Source organism: Chiloscyllium plagiosum, unplaced genomic scaffold (genome assembly GCF_037043375.1).
Source record: "Chiloscyllium plagiosum isolate Xiang-an unplaced genomic scaffold, Cpla_swu_hap1 HiC_scaffold_8, whole genome shotgun sequence".
Classification (NCBI taxonomy): domain Eukaryota; kingdom Metazoa; phylum Chordata; class Chondrichthyes; order Orectolobiformes; family Hemiscylliidae; genus Chiloscyllium; species Chiloscyllium plagiosum.
Genome location: NW_028270146.1, coordinates 49,030,773 through 49,053,896, shown reverse-complemented (window position 1 = coordinate 49,053,896; position 23,124 = coordinate 49,030,773). Strand labels below are relative to the sequence as shown.

The 23,124-nt window shown below is 38.7% G+C and overlaps 2 protein-coding genes across 4 annotated transcripts in view; one reads left to right on the top strand and one right to left on the bottom strand.

Annotated features, from left to right (window-relative positions):
- xrcc3 (X-ray repair complementing 3) overlaps window positions 1–23,124 on the top strand; it is a 45,403-nt gene that overhangs the window by 19,297 nt on the left and 2,982 nt on the right. The window lies entirely within an intron of this gene.
- The window catches only part of klc1a (kinesin light chain 1a), a 104,204-nt gene continuing 93,016 nt past the window's right edge, over window positions 11,937–23,124 (bottom strand). For all 3 annotated transcript variants that reach the window (XM_043697512.2, XM_043697511.2, XM_043697515.2), the window contains one exon: window positions 11,937–12,546. In XM_043697512.2, coding sequence (XP_043553447.1) covers window positions 12,457–12,546 — 90 coding nt within the window. In that variant the 3' untranslated portion in view covers window positions 11,937–12,456. The remainder of the gene's footprint in view (window positions 12,547–23,124) is intronic.

Below are 23,124 nucleotides of genomic sequence, written 5' to 3'. Positions count from 1 at the left end.
TTACAAGAAAAAGGATCACAACAACTTATATCTGTCCTCGTAGCTTAAATTTCTCATTCCTGGAACCATTCTTGTAAATTGTTTCTGTACTCCCTCCTTTCTACACTGTACAGAATGCAGAAGAAAGCAATTAGAAAAGCAAAAAAGGAGCGTGAAAAGGACTTACAACTGGATTAGGGCGAGTATCCTAAGATACATTTTATATTTAGGACAGCACAGTGGCTCAATGGTTAGCACTGCTGCCTCACAGCGCCAGGGACCTGGCTTTGATTGCAACGTCAGGCGACGGACTATGGAGTTTGCACATTCTCCCCATGTATGTGTGGGTTTCCTCCGGGTGCTCCAGTTTCCTCCCACAATCCAAGATGTGCGGGTCTGATGGATTGGTCATGCTAAATTGCCTATAGTGTTTGATACATTATTGAGAGGGAAATTGGCCTGGGTGGGTTACTCTTCGGAGGGTCAATGTGGACTTCTTGGGCCAAAGGGCCTGTTTCCACACTGTGGGGAATCTAATCTAATATTTTATAAATACAGTGAAGGGAAGAGGTTGACCAGGAAAAGAGGAGAGCCCATTAGGAACCAAGCTGGCAACCTGTTTGCAAAGGGTGTTAAATGAATACTTCTCTTTGGTCTTCACTCAGGAAAAGGAGAATGTATATACTGAATTCAGGAAAAGGGGGTGTAGGACCATTCAGCGCGGCCGGTTTGGCGCGACCCATTTCAGCACAGACCCATTTCGGCGCAGCTCTTATTTATTCCTTTTCAGGCTTAGTTGCAAGCATTAATGAAAGCAATAAAAAGGAAAATAATGTTTATCGTCTTCAGTAAAAATGTTAAAAAGAAAATAAAAATGAAAGAAATAAGGCAAATACAAAATTGTTGATGGCATTTTAATGAGTTTTATTTTATTTTAATAATTTGTATATTAATATGTTTTATTTTAAAATATTTTAATAATTTTAATAATAGTAGTTTAATAACTACTACTGAATAACTGCAAAGCAGTTCTGCGCCGAAATGTGTCGCGCCAAACCGACCGCGCCGAATGGTCCCACTCCGAGGAAAAGGGACTGTGAGGAACTTGCAGTTTGACATGGGAAATGGGGAGGTATTGAAGGCTCTGTCAGGCTTAACACAGAAAAGACCCCTGGCCCAGATGAATTGCTTTCCAGGCTGATGTGGGGAGACAAGGCAGGAAATTGCAGGGGTTCTGACACAAGTTTTTAATTCCTCGATGGCCACAGAGGAAGTGCCAGAGGACTGGAGGATGGCTAATCTGGTTCCACTTTTTAAGAGAGTTGGTAGAGATGAACCAGAAAATTACAGACCTCTGAGTCTCACATCAGTGGTCAGGAAATTACTGGAGAAAATTCTGAAGGAGCGAATTAATACCTGTTTGGAAAGGCATGGGTTAATTAGGGGTAGTCAGCATAGCTTGGTCAGAGAGAGATCATGCCTAACAAATTTGTTAAATGTTTTGAAAACACATCGTGTGTGGATGAGGGAAGTTTATTTGATGATGTTTATATGGATTTTAACAAAGCTTTTGATAAGGGAGACTGATTGAGGAGGTTAAAGCACTTGGAATTGAGGGAAATATGGAGAGATAGGTCAGAAACTCATATAAAGGGTAGTGGTAGAAGGCTGTTTGACTTGAGACTGGTGTCCAGTGGTATATCACAAGGATCAGTACTGGGACCTCATTTTTTGTTATGTACATAAATGATACAGATGAAAATGTGGGGGGAATGTTAAGCAAATTTGCAGATGACACCAAGATTGGTAGAGTGGTTAATAGCGAAGAAGATGGTTGTAGGTTACAGGAAGGTATAGATAAGTTGGTAAGATGGGCAGACCAGCGGCAGATGGTATTTTACCAGGGTGATTTTGGAAGAAGAAACAAAATGAGGATGTATTTATTGAGTGGCAGGAACAGATGGATCTTGGGGTAATTGTTCACAGATCTCTGAAATCAACAGAGCAAATGAATAGGATAGTTAAGAAGGCATATGGGACGCTTGATTTAATCAGTCGTGGTGTAGAGCATAAGAACAAGGAGGTAATGTTGGAGTTGTATAGAGTGTTGGTTAGGCCACAACTGGAGTACTGTGTGCAGTTCTGGTCACCTCACTACAGGAAGGATGTGATAGCACTAGAGGGAATACAGAGCAGGTTCACCAGGGTGTTGCCTGGGATGGGGAGATTAGATAGATTTGGATTGTTTTCTTTAGAGCAGTGAAAACTGAGGTGAACATGATTGAGGTGTATACGATTATGAGGGGTATGGACAGGGTGAATAGAGATTAGCTGTTCCCCTTAGTTGAAGGGTCAATCACAACAAGAGTGCATTGTTTCAGGTAAGGGGCAGGAGATTCAGAGGGGTTTTGGGAAGAAAACTGTTTCACTCAGCAGGTGGTGGGAATCTTGAATGCACTAACTTGGAAGGTAGTGGAGGCTGGAAATCTTAGAACTTGTTAAAAAAAAATTTGGATGAGTACTTCAAATATCACAACATTCAAGGATTTGGGACAAGTGCAAGAAATTAAGATAAGTGTACTTATAGTGGTAGTTGTGTCAGAGTAGGCTTGATTGACTGAAGGGCCTTTTCTGTGCTGTATGAATCTACTCCAGCTGAGGTATGGAGCATCTGATACACTGTCAACATCCACCTCCTTGCTCTTGTGCTCTTTTTAATGAAGCTGAAGGTATGTACACTTTAATTAATCACTCATACTGTTCTGCCATCATCAGTGATCTGGACACATTTCCAACCAGGTCCTTTTGTTGTTCCATCCTGTATAGAATTGAAACCCCCCCCCCCCTTTTTTTTAATGTTTTTAATGTTCTTCCCATCAAAATGCATCACCTCCCACTTCTCTGCATTGAACCCTGTCTGCTACCCATCTACCCACTCCATCAACTTGCCTATATTCTTTCAGAGTTCTATACAGACCTCACAGTTTATAATTCTTCCAAGTTTTGAGTCATCTGCAAACTTTGAAATTGCCTCCTGCATTCAAAAATATAGGTCATTAATACATACAGTAATCAGAGAAAGCAAGAGTTCCAATACTGATCCCTGAGGAACTCATTTCAAACCTTCTTCAAGCCAGAAAAATATCTATTGGACCATTACTCTGTTTCCTATCACTCTGCCAGTTTTATATCCTTCTTACTACTTTCTTTTATTCCACATAATTTTCATGAGCGGTTGTGCGAGAGACACTATCAAATGACTTGTTTAAGTCCATGTACAACAATGTTACCCTCAATAAGCTTTTATGTTATCCCTTAATAAAACTAAGTCAAGCATGATTTTCCCTTTCAAAATCATGCTATTCCTAATCAGCTCTACTTTTTCTCTGTAATTTCCAATTCTATATCAAATAATTGTTTCTGGGAGCTTCCCCAACATTGAAAATAAACTTGGGGCTCTGATGAACAGTCATCTAGACTCAAAATATTAGCCTGCTTTCTCTCCATAGATGCTGCCTGGTCTACTGTGATCTCCAGCATTTTTTGTTTTCAATTGAAAATAAACTGACTGGTCTGTAATTGCTTTACTTATCCTTCTTGAACAAGGCTATAATGTTTGCAATTTTCCAATTTTCTGGCACCTCAGAGTCCAGGAAAGACTGAAGGGTTACAGCCAGTGCACCTACAATTTCCATACTTTTTTTTCAAAGTCCTCATCCAGTCCTGGTGCCATGTCGATTTTAACACTTGACTTTCTATACAGCACTTTATCTTGGTGAATTTTGAACTCTTATCAATTGCCTGTATTTCTCCACTTCTTCCTTCCAGAATAAAATTTTTAACGTTCTGGTAAATTGGGCTCATCTAAACCTTGTTAGAAAAGTGAAAATGGAGATTTGATTACAGGATTCAACTTGAGTATGTTTAAATCTGTCTGTTGTTTCATATAAACTGATTTAATAATTTCAAGAAACTTGTCCCACTGAAAGTTTTAGCTTGTGCAAACTTCTGAACTTTCATTCGAGTGGTGACTGCATAGACATCATAAATTGCTCATTGGTGCAAAGTCTTCAGGACTATTTTATTGAGTGAATTTGCCAATAAGACAGGTCTCAAGATATATAGGCATTGCTTTTGGTGTTCCATCACACACATTTATTTGTATGCCAGTATCCTTTAGCATCTATATCAAAACAATGTTCTGGCTGTTATATTAGGCATTAAAAATAACCTGTATTGAATCACTATTCTATTGCTAAACACCTATTCAAAAAGGACATAAAAATAAACCCAGTTCTTATAGGACAGTCAATTGAATCTAGGCTGTGGGAAAGCTTTCAAAGACAATAATACAGGACAAAAATAACGAAACTCTTGGTCAAATTTAGTTAACACCCTTGGTGGTTTTTTTTGACAAGGTAATGGAAAGGGTTGGCAGAGTCATGTGGTTGATATGGTATATTTTCAGGTTGGTGGATGTAGATATTAAAAAGGCTTTTGATGAAGTGCCTTGTCAGCAATGGTTGTCAGGGCCAATAGCCTTTTAGCTATTTTAGATTAGATTCCCTACAGTGTGGAAACAGGCCTTTCGGCCCAACCAGTCCATACTGACCCTTCGAAGAATAACCCACCCAGACCCATTTCCCTCTGACTAATGCACTTAGCACTACGGGCAATTTAGCATAGCCAGTCCACCTGAACTGCACATCTTTGGACTGTGGGAGGAAACCGGAGCATCCAGAGAAAACCCATGCAGACACAGGGAGAATGTGCAAACTCCACACAGTCACCCAAGGCTGGAATCGAACCTGGATCTGTGAGGCAGCAGTGCTAACCACTGAGCCTTTGCTGTATCCATGTCTACAACTTCTTATAACAATCAAATGGGCTGAAGACTAGCAGGTGGGGACAACTCTGGTGACCTCAAGATTGCTCAGTACATCTAGCTGAAGATGGCTGCAAACATCTTATTCAGTATAAATGTAAAACACTTTACCAGTGTTGTGCATTGGAATAGGTGTGGATCTGGTTTCTCCAGTTAATTATTCAGCACCATTTGGACCTGGATGTGGCACATCTGCAGAGTTTTAAACTGATCCATTGCTTGGACTGCCTTATTGCATACTTACACCACTCACCTGTATTGTAATTTCATAGATTGCACTTTACGTTTTAATGTATGCTGGATACTGCTCTCCGTGTACTCTCCTTCACGTCTCATTAAGCCGGAGTTGGTTGTTTGGATAGATGGCAATGGTAGATTGAGGGAGTAGATTGGGTTGTTAGGTTATAGGCAGTGGTTAAATGCACTGCTGTTGCTCATGACGGACCACAACACTTTCTCCTTCGTTTATTCAGAATGAAACGTATTCAGCATGCTGGCAATGCCACAGCCTATGGAGCTTCACACTATCCTCTGTGTGGAATTTGAATTCATGTTTCCACAGCATTTATCAGGGACCCTGGATTACTAGTCTAGTTTGTTTACCACTGTGCTAGCATTCCCAGATAAGATGGAATTGGTGATGGGTGTTATATAGTACATGAACTGATGCAATAACAACTTATACTTTTACAACACTTTTCATGATACATGCTCAGGTGCTACACAACGTGTAGTTTATTTCTCAGGTAAAGCATACCATAGTTTTAAAGAATAGATCAGCTGCACAGCTGTAAGCAAAAGACACCTGATTTTTAAAAAATTGTTAAATCGGGTGTTGCAGAGCATAAGTGATGTATCAACTAAAAACAAAATAACTGATTACATGTGCTAGCTGAACAAAAGGTAGTTTAGATGCATGTAACAATTTTAAAAATTAAATTGCCAATTCTAAGGTACACTAATTATCGTTGCAAGTTTTTAATCATATTTTAAGGGCAGCTTGGTAGAATTTCAATTTTAAGATAAATATATCAAATCATAGAAATATAGAGCACAGGAAGCCAACTGACCTAGTGTGTCTGTTCCAGTGACTTGCAAAACAGGAAATTCGCTCTGTCTTGTGGTGCTAGCAGCACCATGAAGGCACACTTTCCTAACCTCACTCTCAACCTCAGATTAAACTCTCTCTACTACAAAGTATCTCATCTGGGACTATGATAACTTTCATAAATTAATCTTTTGCCTTTACTTATAAGAACTCAATTTCAAACAAACGAATCCATTTGATGTTAGTTACTAGTCTGAGTACATTGAGGATATATCCTGCATATTATGATTGCTATCACGGAAAGAACAAGGTTGTTTTCCTGGTAACGTAATAGCTAAGCTTTTGCAGTCAGTGCTGAAGGAATGGTGTATGTTTCTTGCTAAACTGACAGCTATCCACTACTGTCACATTCTTCTGAATTGCAACTTCTTGTCACCAAGTGTCTGATCCAGCACAGCAACCTCTATAGAAGATCTGTAACATGTGGAACAGGGCTCTCCTATCAGACAGAAAAACCAAAGAGTCTCAAAAATACAAATTAGATTTAAATCATCTACAAATTGTAGTAAAGTGAAACAATTCTAGGAGAAAGTGAGGACTGTAGTTGCTGGAGATCAGAGTCGAAGAGTGCGGTGCTAGAAAAGCACAGCAAGTCAAGTAGTATCAAAGGAGCAGGAGAATCAACATTTTGGGCAGTCACGGAGGGAATAGCCTCTCTGAAATGCAGATAGAGGTGGGGAGGAAAATATATCTGGTGGTGTGGTCTGTTTGTAGGTGGCAGAAATAGCAGAGTGTGATGAGGTGTATCCAGAGGTTGGTGGGGTGGAAGGGGAGGATCAGCAGGGTTTACCACATCAGGTGCAATGGATGCAGTAGATGATATGTTACCACATTGGATGCATTGGGGAGACAGGCTGCCAACTTGTAGATTGTTTCAGAGAACATCTCTGGGACACCCACACTTAACAACCCCACTGCCCTATGGCTAAACACTAAATCCCCCTCCCACTCCGCCAAGGACATGTAAGATCTGGGCCTCCATCACCAAACCCTAACCACCTGATACATGGAGGAAGAACACCTCATCTTCCATCTTGTGACCCTCCAACGACACAGGATCAATGTGGATTTCACCACATCCCCCATTTCCCCTCCCCCACCTTATCCAGGTCTCAAACTTCCAACTCAGCACCACTCTCTTGAATGGTCATACCTGTTCATCTTCCTTCTCATCTAAATGCTTCAGCTTCCTCTCCGATCTATCACTTTCACCCCCACCTTCATTCCCAGCTACCATCTCTCCTGCCCCACCCCCTCCCATTTATCTCTTAGCGTGCTCCCCCCCCCCCACTTACGAACCTCATTCCTGATATGCATGAAACATTGACGCTCCTGCTTCTTGGATGCTGCCTGACCATATGTGCTTTTCTAGCAACATACTCTTCAACTCAAACAATTCTGCGACAGAAAGAGTTTTATTTTAAATCTCAGAAACAAATATTGTTCCTATAGCATTTAAATAAATTTTACAGAAGTGAAATTTCAAGTGCCAGAAAGGTTGCTTTAGTCTATCACCATTATGATTAATCACAATTAAAAACACACAAATTTGCATCAGTCCTGTTTCTCTGTGGTTAGCAATTAACTAGAGTAACTTTGTTTATTAAACTGCAACTGAGCAGACAATCTTCTGATGAGGTACTCACTGTTATGACACCAAGATAGCCAAACCAAATAGGCTTTTCTGTCTGTGTGTTCACAACTGAGCAAAAACCTTCAAAGGTTCTCAAATAGTTACTCCAATGATTTCTAACCAGACTTTTGAATAACCAATACCAGACTTAACAATTAAGTCCAGACACCAGTTTTGAATCTTAAACAAGGCTTAATTTATTAAATGTACAGTAACTTTAGCAGAGAAGAAATTACACAATGTAATCTAATTAAGGTTTACACTTTAAACCCAAAGCATTTGCCTTCAATCACCCATTCACACAAAAGACAAACACAGTTAAGGGATAATTTTTTAAAAAACTCAACTGGCCAGATTACAATGCATGTTTCACAGGCATAGACTTAGACTCCTTGGTTTCTTTCTGGGAACGCTGATCAGGATCACCTTTTCAGTTCTCTCAAGTACAGGTAGTAATACTTCCAACTCAGCTTTCTTCTCTTTGGGCTTCCAAAAGCTGATGAGGGAGATTAGGCATGGAGCTTTCAAATCTTCATGCTGCATCATCAGCAACCAAACATCTCCCAGAAAAAATGTTCAATAAACAACTAACTCTGGTTCCACCCTGAGAAATTGTCTTTTCCTGAGGCCTCAGCAGGAATGTTTGAATATCATGTCCTTTCCAGACTTAATCGGAATAAATTCAGGTACAGCCCTCGTTAATAGCCAACTTCTATTACCTGTTTAAATACAATACTTTGTCCGAGGTCAGTGTTTCTGTAGAAACTCAATCAAGAATATGCCTGAAATTAACCTTTAGGCATGGCCTCTCAAATAAACAGAGATTGTTAGGTCTGTTATTTTCCTTTTACCACAAACTGCTTTCCAGAGTTAAGTAATCTTCCATTCACAATTCTTAATTCACAGCTCCAAACCAAAATTGCTAAAGGTTTTTAAAAATCAGCAACGGTTCAAACATCGCAGAAAAGCTGGGTAACTCAAGATAATCCCATCCAGATGTCCCTCATAAACTGTGCCCCTATATAGTAATTTGACAGTTGGCATCTAATCTGTTCCTTAGTAAAAATATACGTTGTTACTAAGGAACAATGGATGGTTTTATTATAAATTACTGGAATACTAAGGCTTTGCTTGTTCCTTCCATGCAATTCTGTGCAGCTCTATGAAAATAAGTGTTTTGAAGAAGTTCCAGTGCTTGGACCAAGGTAGCCATAGACATGCCCACCAATGGTAGAGAACACAGTGGTTAGAATTAGAAAAGCACAGCTTTCTCTTGGGTTATGAGGTTAGTCAAGAGTGCAGAGGTAGGGATGAGCCATGGAACAGAAAGATTTGACAACCAGGTTGGACGACAATACTAATCCAGAACATGAGGTTTGCTGTATAAAGAAATGTTGTCAAAGCTTCTTATCTTGGATTCATCAGGATAATTTGTAAGAGATACCAATTCAAGGAGAAAATCAATATTATATTGCATGAGAGGAGACTGTTGATTGACGAGTGGAATGATTGGTCGAGACGCTGGCAGGAAAAATGCACCATGAATGATTTTTTAAAAATTGCCAGGCATATCAATAGCAATGCCGTGCCCATGCATTCATTCGATGTTACTAGCCATTTACCACGTATCACTCAAGGAAGCCATATTTACCTGTATTGCAGCAATAAATCATGGTGATCTAGACCTTTTGTTGTGAAAACTGGGTATTTGCTGAACTTAAGAACTCAGTAAATTTGCAGTTGAGTTCAGTATTAATGACACAGCAAATATTCAAATGACTGGTGTTGCCATTGGATCCCTCCTGGGCCCAGAGCTTGTAAATGTCTTTGTTGGATTCCATGGGAAGTATGACTGAAATGAAAGGACAGCTAACCACCTACTATTGCATATCTCTGTCATGCAGATTATACATTTACCATATTTGGATCAGCAGTTGCACTCCCAAGAATTTCCTTCTTTCTTAATGGGCTCCATCCTGTGCTTAAATTCAAATTTGAAATGGAACAATTAAAGAAGTTCCTTTTCCTCTACGCCCTGGTTGGAAAATCAACAAAGGATTTCTCTACGACTGTCCACACAAATCTAATCAGTTGTCAGTTCACATTGGAATTCCTACAATTGCAGGCACAATGAGATTGGCTTTATTGGCAACCCTTTATATTTAGCCTCAGCCATTGGTTTAACTTCTAAATCTGAAATTGGGCACATCAAAGCCATCCTTCAGGATAATGGCTTACTCTGATCAGATAATCACTAGCTGGATATTGTGCAATCTTGTGACAGGCCCTGAGGCTATCACTATTGATTTTGAAAAGGGCACAGTCTACTTCAGATTACATTGACATTTCAAAACTTTGAGCAACAGGTGAAGCTAACTGTTTCATGGTGCTGATATGTAGTAACAACAGGAGTGATGTTCCCTAACAGGATGTTGCTGTGAAGTCGTCAGTCAGCTCATAGGTGATACAGAAATGTGACACTGCAAGATGTGGGCAGCTAAATTTTAGACAGTTTCATGTTTACAAAGGATAGAATGAGAGAGACCAGGAAAATGTTAGCATGGTGAGATCTTGTAGGTACTAAGGCATGGATGAGGGCTTCGGCAGCAAATGAGCTAAAATAGGATTGAAGTGTGAGGAGAGTTAACAGAAGTGACAGAATACAGTTAAAATAAATTATATCTTAAATAATGAGTGTTAACAACAGATACAAGTAGAAAATGAAAAATTACAGATTAAACAATTAAGATGACTTGGTTATAAACCTCTATCCAACAAGTATGAATAAAATGACTTACCATTTGCTTGCTTTCAGCGACACTTTGTTCATTAAGTTTATACAAAGGTTTGTTTTTTAAATTTTTATTTCTCACTACTTATTTCACAAAAACACAAATTTCATACATTTTGGACATAAATATTGTAACATAGGCCAAATTTAACTAGTATAACAATGCAAAAGTCTTCAGTTCTAAGAAAATTTACGACAGTAATACAGTATATTCAATTCTGAACAACATACTTGCTTACTCGTAGCACTCTGAACTTTTCCAGGTGAGTTATGTCAAAACATTACATGCAATATCAAGGCTACACAGGCTAGTCTTAGTTAAAGTGCAATATACAATTAAATGCTTGTTAACTGGATGCAAACTCATTAGCTAAGCTTATTAAACACCCTCTCTCCCATCATTAAAATGGACTATCTGCAAAAATCACTGTCCTCTTAATTGGTCTTGTAATCACAGCACTTTTGAACTGTTAAATCCAATTTTACTGCATTAACTTGAGGTGGCATATAGTTCATTTAGGGATTAAAGGCTGCAGCTTGGAATAAATGTATTAAATAAATTTGCAAATCTGCAAAATTTGTAAATAATTTATTTGCAGCTACAATTGATATTAATTTTAGTAGCCTGAACAAACATCTTTTTCCATTGTTTTGCTATATTGCACTGAATCTAACTAATGTAGTCAGAATTCAACTTGTAACACTTAACAGCTGCTGTACTCATTAAAAATTCACAAGTGTTTGTAGAACCACATGTAAAACTTTTAATGTCATAGGCATCTAAATACCTAATGTCTTCTGTGTATTCTATTTTTACAAACTGGCATGATTTAAATCTTCAAATGTAATCCCACTTTTCATCATCCTCATTTTTAATATGTGCAAATACATCTGTTAGTACACAAATATACAAGTAAAAACAGACAAAACATGCTTTATAAAATCACTCTGAAAGCAGACAAGTAGTACTCCAGGTACTGCCCAAAAAGGACATAAAATTATCACACATGGGACAGGCTAAATATATACACAAGTGCAAAACAATCAGACAATGATAGATGAAGTTATCTATAAAGGCCTTCAATTTGTAAATTTCAAAATGTCTGTGTAATCTGATCATTTTCTGCTGTCCTGGCCATCACCAAATTAACATTCCTGTATATACATCTGTAATTTCAAAAATGTATCATGTTTAGTTCTTTGAAACAGCATGCTAATTTAAGAAAAAAACTACTTAAGATCTAGTTCAATTCTATTTTTTTCTTTCATCTAAGATGATTCAAGCATAACTGTTCCACAATTCTCAGTCTAAGTAATCTGGTTAGTAAATAAGACCAAGTCTGGTGTTCTTTTTCATTCAGTTATTGATTTTGTAACATGATGTTGGATAGCTGATTGAGGTATTATAAAAACAATTTTGCAATAAAAGTGACCTCCACATACATTAGCAGCATTGTTTCTGATTCTAGGGATTATATAGTGCAAGTTCATGGTATATCTTCAATCAAAGAATTGGGACATTGTACAAAGTACCTCAGAATTCTCTTTTAGATAGTATTTATTTATTAATGATCTGTTGACTTCACTAACACATTATTTGATATACCAGACTACTCAATTATTTAATGACAAACATATGGTACATATGAGCTACATGAGATGCCAAAAAGGTAAAGTGGCCTTTATTGAATATAGCTGATAAAGTGGTTTGTATGAGACCTTATTTTAAAATAAGGAAGGATAAATTCAGCTGTACAAATTAAGTCATACTAAAAAGGTATCACAAAAGTAGTTTCTACCCACATATCTAAAACCAGCTCAGCTGTGGCATTTTTATTTTGTTCTTTAAAACAAATTTTCTTTGATGCTATTGGCATTGTGTATTTTTTTAAACTCTTATTGCATCACAACAATTCACAATATAAGACGGTATAGTTTATGTTCTACAACAGTATCAGAAACATCCGGTGAATTTGTACAGTAGAATATTTTGAGATTTTAATTTGGAAAGTGATAAGAAATTCCAGCAATGAGGATTCTATTTCTTCCAAATGGAGGGTCTAGTTCATTCCAAATGTTGATCCACAGTGTGTCAGGTCGTTATGGCTGACACTCAGACTTCTGGATTCTGTCAAACAATTATTTCGTTGCTGCAATTTATAAAAGAGCGAGAAAAATTCACAAGTAAACTTTCATACAGCATATACCCATGAATATTACATATTTCATTGCACAGTTTTATTTTCTTGGTTAAAGTTTAAATTCAGCATTTTCAAATGCTCAGAGCTGGTGTATAAAAGGACCAGCTTTTTTGTTTTGCTCAAGAATACAACATCAATCTTAAAAGCATTCACAAGGATTTTCTTTCTTACTTACTGCTTGCCTATTTTAAACAATGGCAAGTTAAATGAATCTCTCAGAAATACTCAATTAGTTACCCCATCTTCAACCTTGGATAAAAAAAAATGCAAAATATATTACAAATTGCAACAATCAAAAGTTAGGAAATAAAAATATTTGTGTTTGTTCTCAATCGAAGAATAAAGATGCATAATTAAAAGCAATATTGCACAAATAAATATTTCAGTATAGAGGTTACCAAATAATTACACAAGATTTTACCTAAGCACTTTGTGAAACCAACAACACTGATTGCTTAACAACCTGTGGAATCTTCATTCACACAGCAAATCAAATATCACAAATTGTGATCAATATTAACTATTCAAGACATCAGTTCATTTTTATAAGGCAAATATGAATGGCATCAAAATGAGGTAGGTGGGGGAGAACAAAGTAAACGTACTGGCTTGAAGAAGCTAACTATCCCGATACCATGTCGCAGATCAGTGCATTGTTAGTTCCAAACTTCTGTTGTTTCAACTTTGGAGCAATGTTAATATCTGCTAAAGCTAAAACTCCTGGTTCTAAGACAACTTTTAATTACAGGAGTGAGAGAAGAAAACAACAATGTACTTGACTTGTTGCATCATATCTTTCAGATGAATGCCTTATTGTTTTATGATTACAGGAAAGGTTTAAACAATGCAGCAGTAAAGCATGTAGCACTAATTCTTCATGGGAAAGAACACATCATGCACATATCAAACTAAAATTCATCAATTGTATTTATGGGAACACTGGAAGCAATTTTAAAATTTTAATCTGTTAACATTATTTAAATATGATTTTTTTTTTGTTCTGTAAATGTTATTTCTAAGCTTTCAGGTGCAGAGATACGATTCAGACCATCTAGCATTTGAATTACCAATCTCAACTGTTCATATTAATTTAGCTGCCCTGTGTAACTGAATTCGATAGCCATTTCAAGCCATTAATCAGCAACATCTAATTTTGCTTTTAATATAGATTAAACAAGGGAAATACTGCAAAATACTTTTTCCCCCCAATGACTTTGAGACTTATTTTTAAAATTGATCTATTCCATGTTACAGTTACACTGTAAAGCTTTTCAAATTCATTTGCAATATTTAGTTGCAAAAAAGCTAGAGCTTGAGTATTTAGGCTTGAGTAATTAGGTCACTATATCTTTACCTGATATTCTAGAACACTGAAACATAATTGTTTTGTGCATCAAATTTGACGTAACTGTCGTGTTGCTGTGACATTACCAAACTAATAATCCAGAAGCCTGAATAAATAATCTAAACGGAGTTCAAATACTACCACAATTTGAACTTATGAATATGTAAATAAAAAAGTTGGTCTCAACATAAAGCAAACGTTCATTCAACCTTTTAGGGAAGGAAACCTACTATCATTCTCCCACTATGTAAATGCCTCCACTCTGACACCAACATGGCTTAACAACCCAGTCAGCTCAGTAAAAGTATTTTTATAAAGGCCCACTACTACCTTCTCAGGTCAACTAGGAATGGGCAAATGTAGCTGACCTTGGGGGTCATGCCATCAACCCAAGAATTTAAGTTGTAAATTTGGTATTGCTGATTAGATGCCAGACTTCAAAGAAATATTGAATGATCTCCCTTTAACTGGACCTTGTTACTATGCCTAAAACCAATTACATTTGAAATAAATGATTATATTGTCTAATAAATATCAATTTTCCTATTAACCAAAGTATTCAAACAAATAAAAGTAAGCAGTAATTAATTATCTTGGATTCTGTACATGACAATAAGGATTAAACAAGGCTCTCAGTCTAAATACAGCAACGTCTCAGTCAGATATATAACAAGTATATCTCACCCATTATCTTCAGGTGAGTGTTATGTCTTTTTTATATGACTTTTCTACGTAAGCTAAGTGCTTTTTAGAAACAGGTTTTTTTAAATAGAATATGGGATATGAAGTCTTGTTACTTAAACTTTGTATAGCTGATCTCAGCTGTGGCAACAGTTTGAGTACAGTCTTCAGGAGTTTGCGGGCTATGAAGAAAGAAAACAGTTGATCCTGATCACAAGTTATGAAATTATAGATGTTACATTTCTTTATATTTTCACTAGCACTCAAAAATAACAATCCACCATACCCATCCATATGCAAAATATATTGTTCTCAAATATTTGCAGACAGTCCACGGGTTGTGAGCGGGTTCCACTCTGGAGTCCATTTGAAAGTCGATTTGTATGCAAGTCACTACACAATGCAAGACAATATAAAGTACATGAAATGTTCATATGTCACATCTTTAAAATTACTGAAGAAGGGCTTATGCCCAAAACGTCGATTCCCCTGCTCCTCGGATGCTGCCTGGCCTGCTGTGTTTTTCCAGCACCACATTTTACAACTCTTTAAAATTACACCCCTGTATGGAATCACATTTGAGAGTACAAGCGTTCCCAAGTTAGATATAGGTAAATCGACTTCCCTGATAAAAGTAATTTAAGAATATTGTTTTGATTAATGGTTTTGGTAGGGTATTCCACATTCTAATAAGTTGCTGCATATAAAACATCACTTCTAACTCCTTTACTTTTTAAATTTGTCCCTTTGTAATCTTTTACTTTTTTTTTTATTTGCTCATGGAATGTGGCCCGCACATGGTGTTGATACACCCATAGTCTGCTCTATTTTGATTCAGCAACAATATATTTTTGAGTCAACATGGAGAGACTGGCTTTTATTCATGTAGTGATTGGAATCAGGTAGAGCTTGATGACTATGAGGTCCTTGATTAGGGTTGTTAATCTGGGACTATCAAGGAGGACTGGCTGACCAATATAAACAGGGGATGCAACATGGGTGCTGGAAAAGAAGAAAAAATAAATAGGGGATGAACTTTCTTCTATTTCTGGTTGCACTTCAGACTTACGCTCCTGATCTTTGGACGAGCTCAGGTGTCCTGGGAGAAGGAGCACGTGGTATCTACCTACTCCCTCAGGCTGTTCAGGGAGAGGTGGGCACCGCAGGGAATGGAGTGCTTTCTTTCCTCCTCTATTTTGATGTAATTCCTGCTCTTCCCTTCACTGTTTGATCACGCAGTATTGCCCTCTTAGGAGGGCACTGTTGGTCACTGGCCACTTGGGTATTTCCTTTCTTCCTGGTGATGGAAATTGAATAAAGATTTGTACACCTTGTGTCTTTCACTGTGTCTCACACCTGCACACACACACATGGGTGCTGGGGAAAATAAAAAAAAAGAAAAAAAATGAGTAAAAAAAGAACAGGAGTGTCAGACATCCTGTTCACTCAGAGCTGTCTGAGGGAGCTGGATCAGTGTGAGTGAAGGGCTCTGCTTTTTTTTTCTTCTTGCATTAAAAAGGAGACAGATTCTGTTGGTGTCTTCCCATTGAGGAGGAGTTTATTTTGAAGTATTTGTTTCTTCTTCTTAAAAAAAGAAAGAAAAATAAACAGGATGAACCTTCCTCTGTTTCTGGTTGCACTTCAGTCCTACGTTCCTGATCTTTGGGCGAGCCAGAGTGTCCTGGGAGAAGGAACACGTGGTATCTACCAACTCCCTCGAGCTGTTCAGGGAAAGGTGGACACCGCAGGGATTGGAGTGTTTTATTCCCCCCCCCACCCCCAACTCTATTTTGATTTAATCCCGACCCTTCCCTTCACTTTTTTCATCACGCAGCATTGCCCTTTGATGTGAAGGGCATTGCTTGTCACTGGCCACTCGGGTGTTTCCTTTCTTCCAGGTGGTGGGAATTGAATAAAGATTGGTACATCTGTTTGTCTTTTCACTGTGTCTCACACCTACGCACACACACACAACATGGGTGCTGGGGAAAATATAAGCACAACCACATTTAGGCAATAGTGTGGGGATAAGGGAGAAGAAAAAACAGGAAATTAGAATCACCTTAGGAAAAAAAAAGAAAAAGAAGAAAAAATATAAACAGGGAATGAGGCATCACAGTGGCTAGCACTGCTGCCTCACAACGCCAGGGACCCAGCTTCGGGCGACTGTCTATGTGGAGTTTGCACATTCTACCAGTGTCTGTGTGGGTTTCCTCCGGGTGCTCCAGTTTCCTCCTACAGTCCAAAAGATGTGCAGGTCTGGGCAAATTAACATGGCCAATTCACTTAGTGTTAGGTGTATTAGTTAGAGGCAAATGGGTCTGGGTGGGTTGCTCTTCGGAAGGTCGGTGTGGGACTTGTTGGGCCAAAGGGCCTGTTTCCACATTGTAGGAAATGTAATCTAAAATATACTGACTGGGGCAGAGACACAATATTTAATTCACAATCTCTCAGTTACACTGACTGAGGCAGAGACACTACAAACAGGGGATGGCCCAGGTGTCCCTGGAGAAGGGCACTCAGGTGTTTCCTTTCTTCCTTGCACTGGAATATAAATAAAGATTTACACACTTGTTTTTCACTATGTCCGACACATGCCCAACATGACACTACTACTTTCTGGTGGAAGAAAGGGAAAAAACATAAGTGTCAGACAACCAGCTCACTGAGAAAAAAAGTAAACAGGGGATGTACTGCTGTTAGGCAGCAGTGTGGAAAAAGTAAACAAGGCATCGAGTCCATAGACCATGTATATATTGGGTGTGGGCATTTATACCCCCTTTTTGATTTTCTTAAAAACCTTCTCCTCTTTCTGGTTGCACTTCAGCCCCATGCTCCTGATCTTTGGGCACCCAGTGTGGAGGGAGGAAAGTAGGTCAAAGGATGTCCCCATGGGTCTGCTCCTGGGCCTGGCCAAACTGGCCACAAACAGATCCAGGCAGCAATCCGTGGAGGAGGTCGTTATGGTCGATTGCCTGCCCATCTTCCGCAGCTATGTCCACGCCCGGGTGTCCCTGGAGGAACTTGCAGTGTCTACTAACACCCTTGCGCTGTTCAGGGAGAGGTGGGCACTGCAGGGAGTGGAGTGTTTCATTTCCCCCCTCCAACTCTGATTAAATCCCTGCCCTCCCCTTCACTTGTTTGATAACGCAGCATGGCCCTTTGATGAAAAGAGCATTGCTTGTCACTGGCCACTCAAGTGTTTCCTTTGTTCCTGGTGGTGTGAATTGAATAAAGATTTGTACACCTGCTGTTTTTCACTGTGTTTCACACCTACACACACACATGGGTGCTGGGGAAAATATAAGCACAAAAAAAAATTAACAGGAGATTAGAATTGTCTTAGTTTGGAAGAAAGAAAAGGGAAAACAAAACGTTAACAGGAGATTTAGAATCTCCTCAGTTCAGGAGACTGACTCTGAGCTAGCCGGACCACAGTCAACGTGTTACTGCTGCTGTTGGGTTCCGCTTTTTTGGGGGAGGATCTGATTGCTGTATTATATAGTCAGTTTGTTAACTGGTATTCCTTTTTAATGGGGTCTGATTTTTTTTTAAATGAGAACAAATATAAACAGGGATGTACTGCTGTTAGGCGGTAGTGTGGAAAAAAAAGTGGATAGAGTCTATGGACCATGTATATATATATATATTGGGTGTGGACATTTACAGTCCCTTTTTGATTTTCTTGAAAACATTATCCTCTGTTTTTGGTTGCACTTCAGCCCTACGCTCCTGAACTTTGGGCTCCCGGTGCGGAGGAGGGGGGACGCTAGGTCAAAGGACCTCCTCATGGGTCTACTCCTGGGCCTGGTCAAACTGGCCATAAATGCAGTGGGCATTGGAGGGGGTCGTTAGGGCCAATTGCCTGTTCCTCTTCCATAGTTATGTCCCTGCCTGGGTGTCCCTGGAGAGGAAGCATGCAGTGTCTACAAACACCCGTGAGGTTTTCAGGGAGAGGTGGTCACCGCAGGGAGTGGGTGTTTTATACCCCCTCCATCTCTATTTTGATTTAATCCCTGCACTCCCCTTAACTTTTTTGATCACACAACATTCCCCTTTGTCGAGAAGGGTATTGCTTGTCACTGAGGAGAAAGTGAGGTCTGCAGATGCTGGAGATCAGAGATGGAAATGTGTTGCTGGAAAAGCGCAGCAGGTCAGGCAGCATCTAGGGAACAGGAGAATCGACGTTTCGGGCATTAGCCTGAAGAAGGGCTAATGCCCGAAACGTCGATTCTCCTGTTCCCTAGATGCTGCCTGACCTGCTGCGCTTTTCCAGCAACACATTTCCATCTCTGATTGATTCCTGAAGAAGGGCTAATGCCCGAAACGTCGATTCTCCTGTTCCCTAGATGCTGTCTGACCTGCTGCGCTTTTCCAGCAACACATTTCCATCTCTATTGCTTGTCACTGGCCACTCAGGTGTTTCCTTGCTTCTTGGTGGTGGAATATAAATAAAGATTTACACGCTTGTTAAGAAAAAATAAATAAACAGTGGATGGAGTCCATGTACAATGTATATATTGAGTGTGGGCACTTGCACTCCCTTTTTAGTTTTCTGAAAAACCTTCTCCTCTGCTTTTGGTTAGACTTAAGCCCCACACTCCTGATCTTCAGGCACCAGGTGCAGAGGGAAGAAAGGCAGGTCAGAGGACCTCCTCATGGATCTGTTTCTGGGCCTGGCCAAACTGGCCATAAACCGGTCCAGGCAGCTGGCCGTGCAGTGGGAGGCCTTAGGGCAGATTGCCTGCCCCTCTTGCGCGCTTACATTTGAACCTGGATGCCCCTGAAGGAGGAGCACACTGTCTACCGACACTCTTGAGGTTTTAAGGGAGAGGTGGACACCGCAGGGTGTGGAGTGCTTTATTGCCCCCTCTGACTCTATTTTGATTTAGTCCCTGCACCCCCCCCACCTTCACCTCCTGATCACACAGCATTCCTCTTTGATGAGAAGGGCATTGCTGGTCACTGGCCACTCGGGTATTTCTTTCCTTCCTGGTGGTGGACAATGAATAAAGATTTATGTACTCATTGTTCATATACTGTGTCCTACATCTGCACACATAACATGTGTGCTGGGGAAAAATAAGCACTACCACTGTTAGGTAGTAGTGTGGGGGAAAAAAAGAGGAAAAAAAATAACCAGAAGATTAGAATCTTCTCAATTAGAAACAAAAACAAACATGGGAGGGCGGCAATGCCATCCAGGTGTTTTCTTTCTTCCTGGTGGGGGATTATGAATAAAGTTTTATGCACTTGTTCATTTACTGTGTCTTACACCTACAAACACACAAAACTGGAGTGCTGGGGAAAAATAAGTACTACCCCTGTTAGAGAAAAAAATATAAACAGGGATTTGGTATCCCCTCAGTTCAGGGGACTGACTCTAAGCTGGCTGGCCACAGCCAGTGTACTGTGTACAAGTAAACAAAGGGTGACTTGGTAACAGGAATACTGGCCTATGTGTAGTTATTTCAGTTCCAATGTCATTGTTTCCCTTCCCCCTCCATGCATTAATGATCACAGGTACAAAAGGTACTGTTGAAAAAGCCATCGTGAGTTGCTGTGAAGTATCAATGGTGGCACACTACAGTCAGGCTGGTACAGTGGTTGAAGTGGTGAACATTTATCATTATATTTGAATGCTATGTCCTAGAGGGTGACAAACTCCTTGTGTTGGAGCTGCCAAGTTTGTGGAAAAGATTCCAATGTACTACTCACACGTTCTTTGTAGATGGTACAACAGCTTTGGATAGTCAGGTATTACTTGTTGCAGAACACTCAACCTGTGAACTGCTTGTAGCCAATGCAGCTGCATGACTGGACAACATAAATTTAAGATTAACCTAAATCAAAACCTTATGTTCCATAATTATCAAAGCATTAGCCTCTTAGGTGAGTGGACAGAAGCCCCATTCCAGTGATTTGAACATAAGAAATCCAATCTTTTACACAATATGTCAAACCCACCAATCAATGGAAATATTCTTTTTCCCCATCTACTATTACATCTTTAAACACCTCCACCAGCTTGAATTTTTTTTTTAACAAGTTATCATTTTAATGAAATAGTACATATTCTGATTCTATTATATCTTATATGGTCTTGACAATGTTCCCAAAAGATAGGTACTAGTCAAAAATCTAACTGATGATTTATATAAATCATTTACATTCAGTTTTATACTCTATCTTGTATCCAATTTTAAAATATCCAAATTATTCTCCTATTTCAATTTGCAGGACTGTGGAAACACGTTTTGCTCAGTGTGAAAAGTGAAAATTATAATGAATTTTATTTTCCTATAGGCTTCCCTAACCACAGTATTTATAGATATCCCATTTTATTAGCTTGTTAAGAGGCCTATAAACTACTTGTACCAGCTTCCTACATTCTCTGGTGATTGTACATTTGTCCATCGATTCCATTACCAATTCTTTTTTGACTAGTAATTCTGTTCTCTATCGATGCTTCTTTCCCTTTCGTTATATCATAGGGTTTGTAAAAAAAATCTTGCAACTGGGATATTTAGCTTCCAATTACTTTCAGGTTATGGCAAGGTTACTGGCTACATTACACACTAAACTATATCTGCAATTCCACTTTCCTTACAAAAAACCCATGAGATGCATTCTTGTGCAGAAGTTATTAACTGTTTCCAACCTCCCTAAGTATACAGGTCTTCTCCCACTTTGATTTTTTTTTGCCTCCTTGTCCTCTTTATTGTTGTATTGTTTGTAAAAAGATATGACATTCTTTCTTTAAACACAAATCTCTTGAGAACAGAAGGCTATATATATTTAGAGATACTGCTACTCCTCACATGTAGCCAATACACAGACACATTCAGATTTTGTACAGCTCAGGTTTAACAATGTCAAGAAATTACCTCAAAAAGAATGAGCCATAACCTTTTTTTAAACAGAATTATCTTATATTTTCAGTAACCTTTAACAATTGCTATTCCATAGAAAAAGTCAACCCAAAACACAATTGTCAAAAGCAAACTTTTTGTTTTACAAAGGCAGACAAAGATTTCTCCTAGAAAAAACAAATGCCACTATTTTACTCAAAGAAACTAAACTCAACAAAAAGAATACACCATGTTGTTTTTGTTCTGCACCAATTATTCAATTATAAATGGGAATTAATGGCAGAAATTAAAAGCCACATATCAGAAGTGGCACAAAACATTCCATTCAGAATTAGATGGATATCTGAGAGGAGAAAAGCTACAATAGTTGGCCATTCAGGGCATCTTCAACCTGTTCTGGCATTCTATTATATCAAGCTGACCTGTATTCTAAACTCCTCTTTGTTCTGTAACTTTTAATATATCCTGCCTAACAAAATTCTGACAATTTCAGAATCAAACGTTCAATTGACCTAGCTTCAATAACTTGTTCACAAGAATTTAAAACTTCCATGATTCATGTGAGAAAGTATTTCCTGACACTTCCCCTCAAGAGTTCTTTCTAAATTAATGGTCTGGTTTTGTGGAATTAATGTGAATGTTAATGCTTGGCACCAATATTCCTGATATGGTCAGCAATTCCTACAATTTGCACATGCACAGTTAAACGTTGAAATCCATAAGTTGTCAGCAATTCTACACTCTCCATAGTGTGATCACCTGAAAGACAATAATCAAACAAAAAACACTGAACTGATGAGAACTAGCCCTTTTACATTATTAGTCCCACTGTAAAAATTCTTGAAAAGGTTCCATATCATTGAGCGAGATGAAACTGAGCTTTTAATTGCCTGTGTCTAAAAAAAAAATTCTCCACAATCCCAGCAAACTACAGTCTCCGTCTGCTCTCATTATGGAGAAACAACTGGTAGTGATTTAACCGGAGGGTCGTCTCAGACGATGGGAGAGGGTGAGAAGGGGGGTCCTTCACATTAACCTCAGCTGGCACCAGAATTGAATATCACATTCTGCATCACAAGCCAGCCAACTGAACTAACTAGTACCACACTAAAGTGGAAAAGGTGCTGTGTTTATAATTTTGGCTGAACACACTCTCTAGCCCATTGAAATTAAGTTTAATTTGTGCAATATAAAGTTTCTTGATTACAATTCAAAAATATCTTTCATTTCACCTTCCTTTTAATCCTGTGTCTATGACCCAAAACATTTTACTCTGTGTAAAATTCAATTAAAAGTTAAGGATAATTAATGCATTTTACTTATTGGTTTGTTTTTAGGAGAATGCTTCTGTGTGAGCTTAGCCTGCTTAAAGACATAATTGTTGCTGGACATCTGGAGATTCCTCAACAGTGCCAGATTTAAGCTAATATCAGGAAATGTGAAATCCATGCAGAAATCATTAGATCATTACTGGCAGTTTTCTTCAAGTCAGAGTGCCACTGCTTTACTGCTGTCTGCAACATATGGGCCATAACTTGTTCTAGACTCATACCCAGACATTCAGACAAGTTTTCTCTCTCATTATCAACATCTTTAGTCATCTTAAATGCATCAATTATATATTCATTT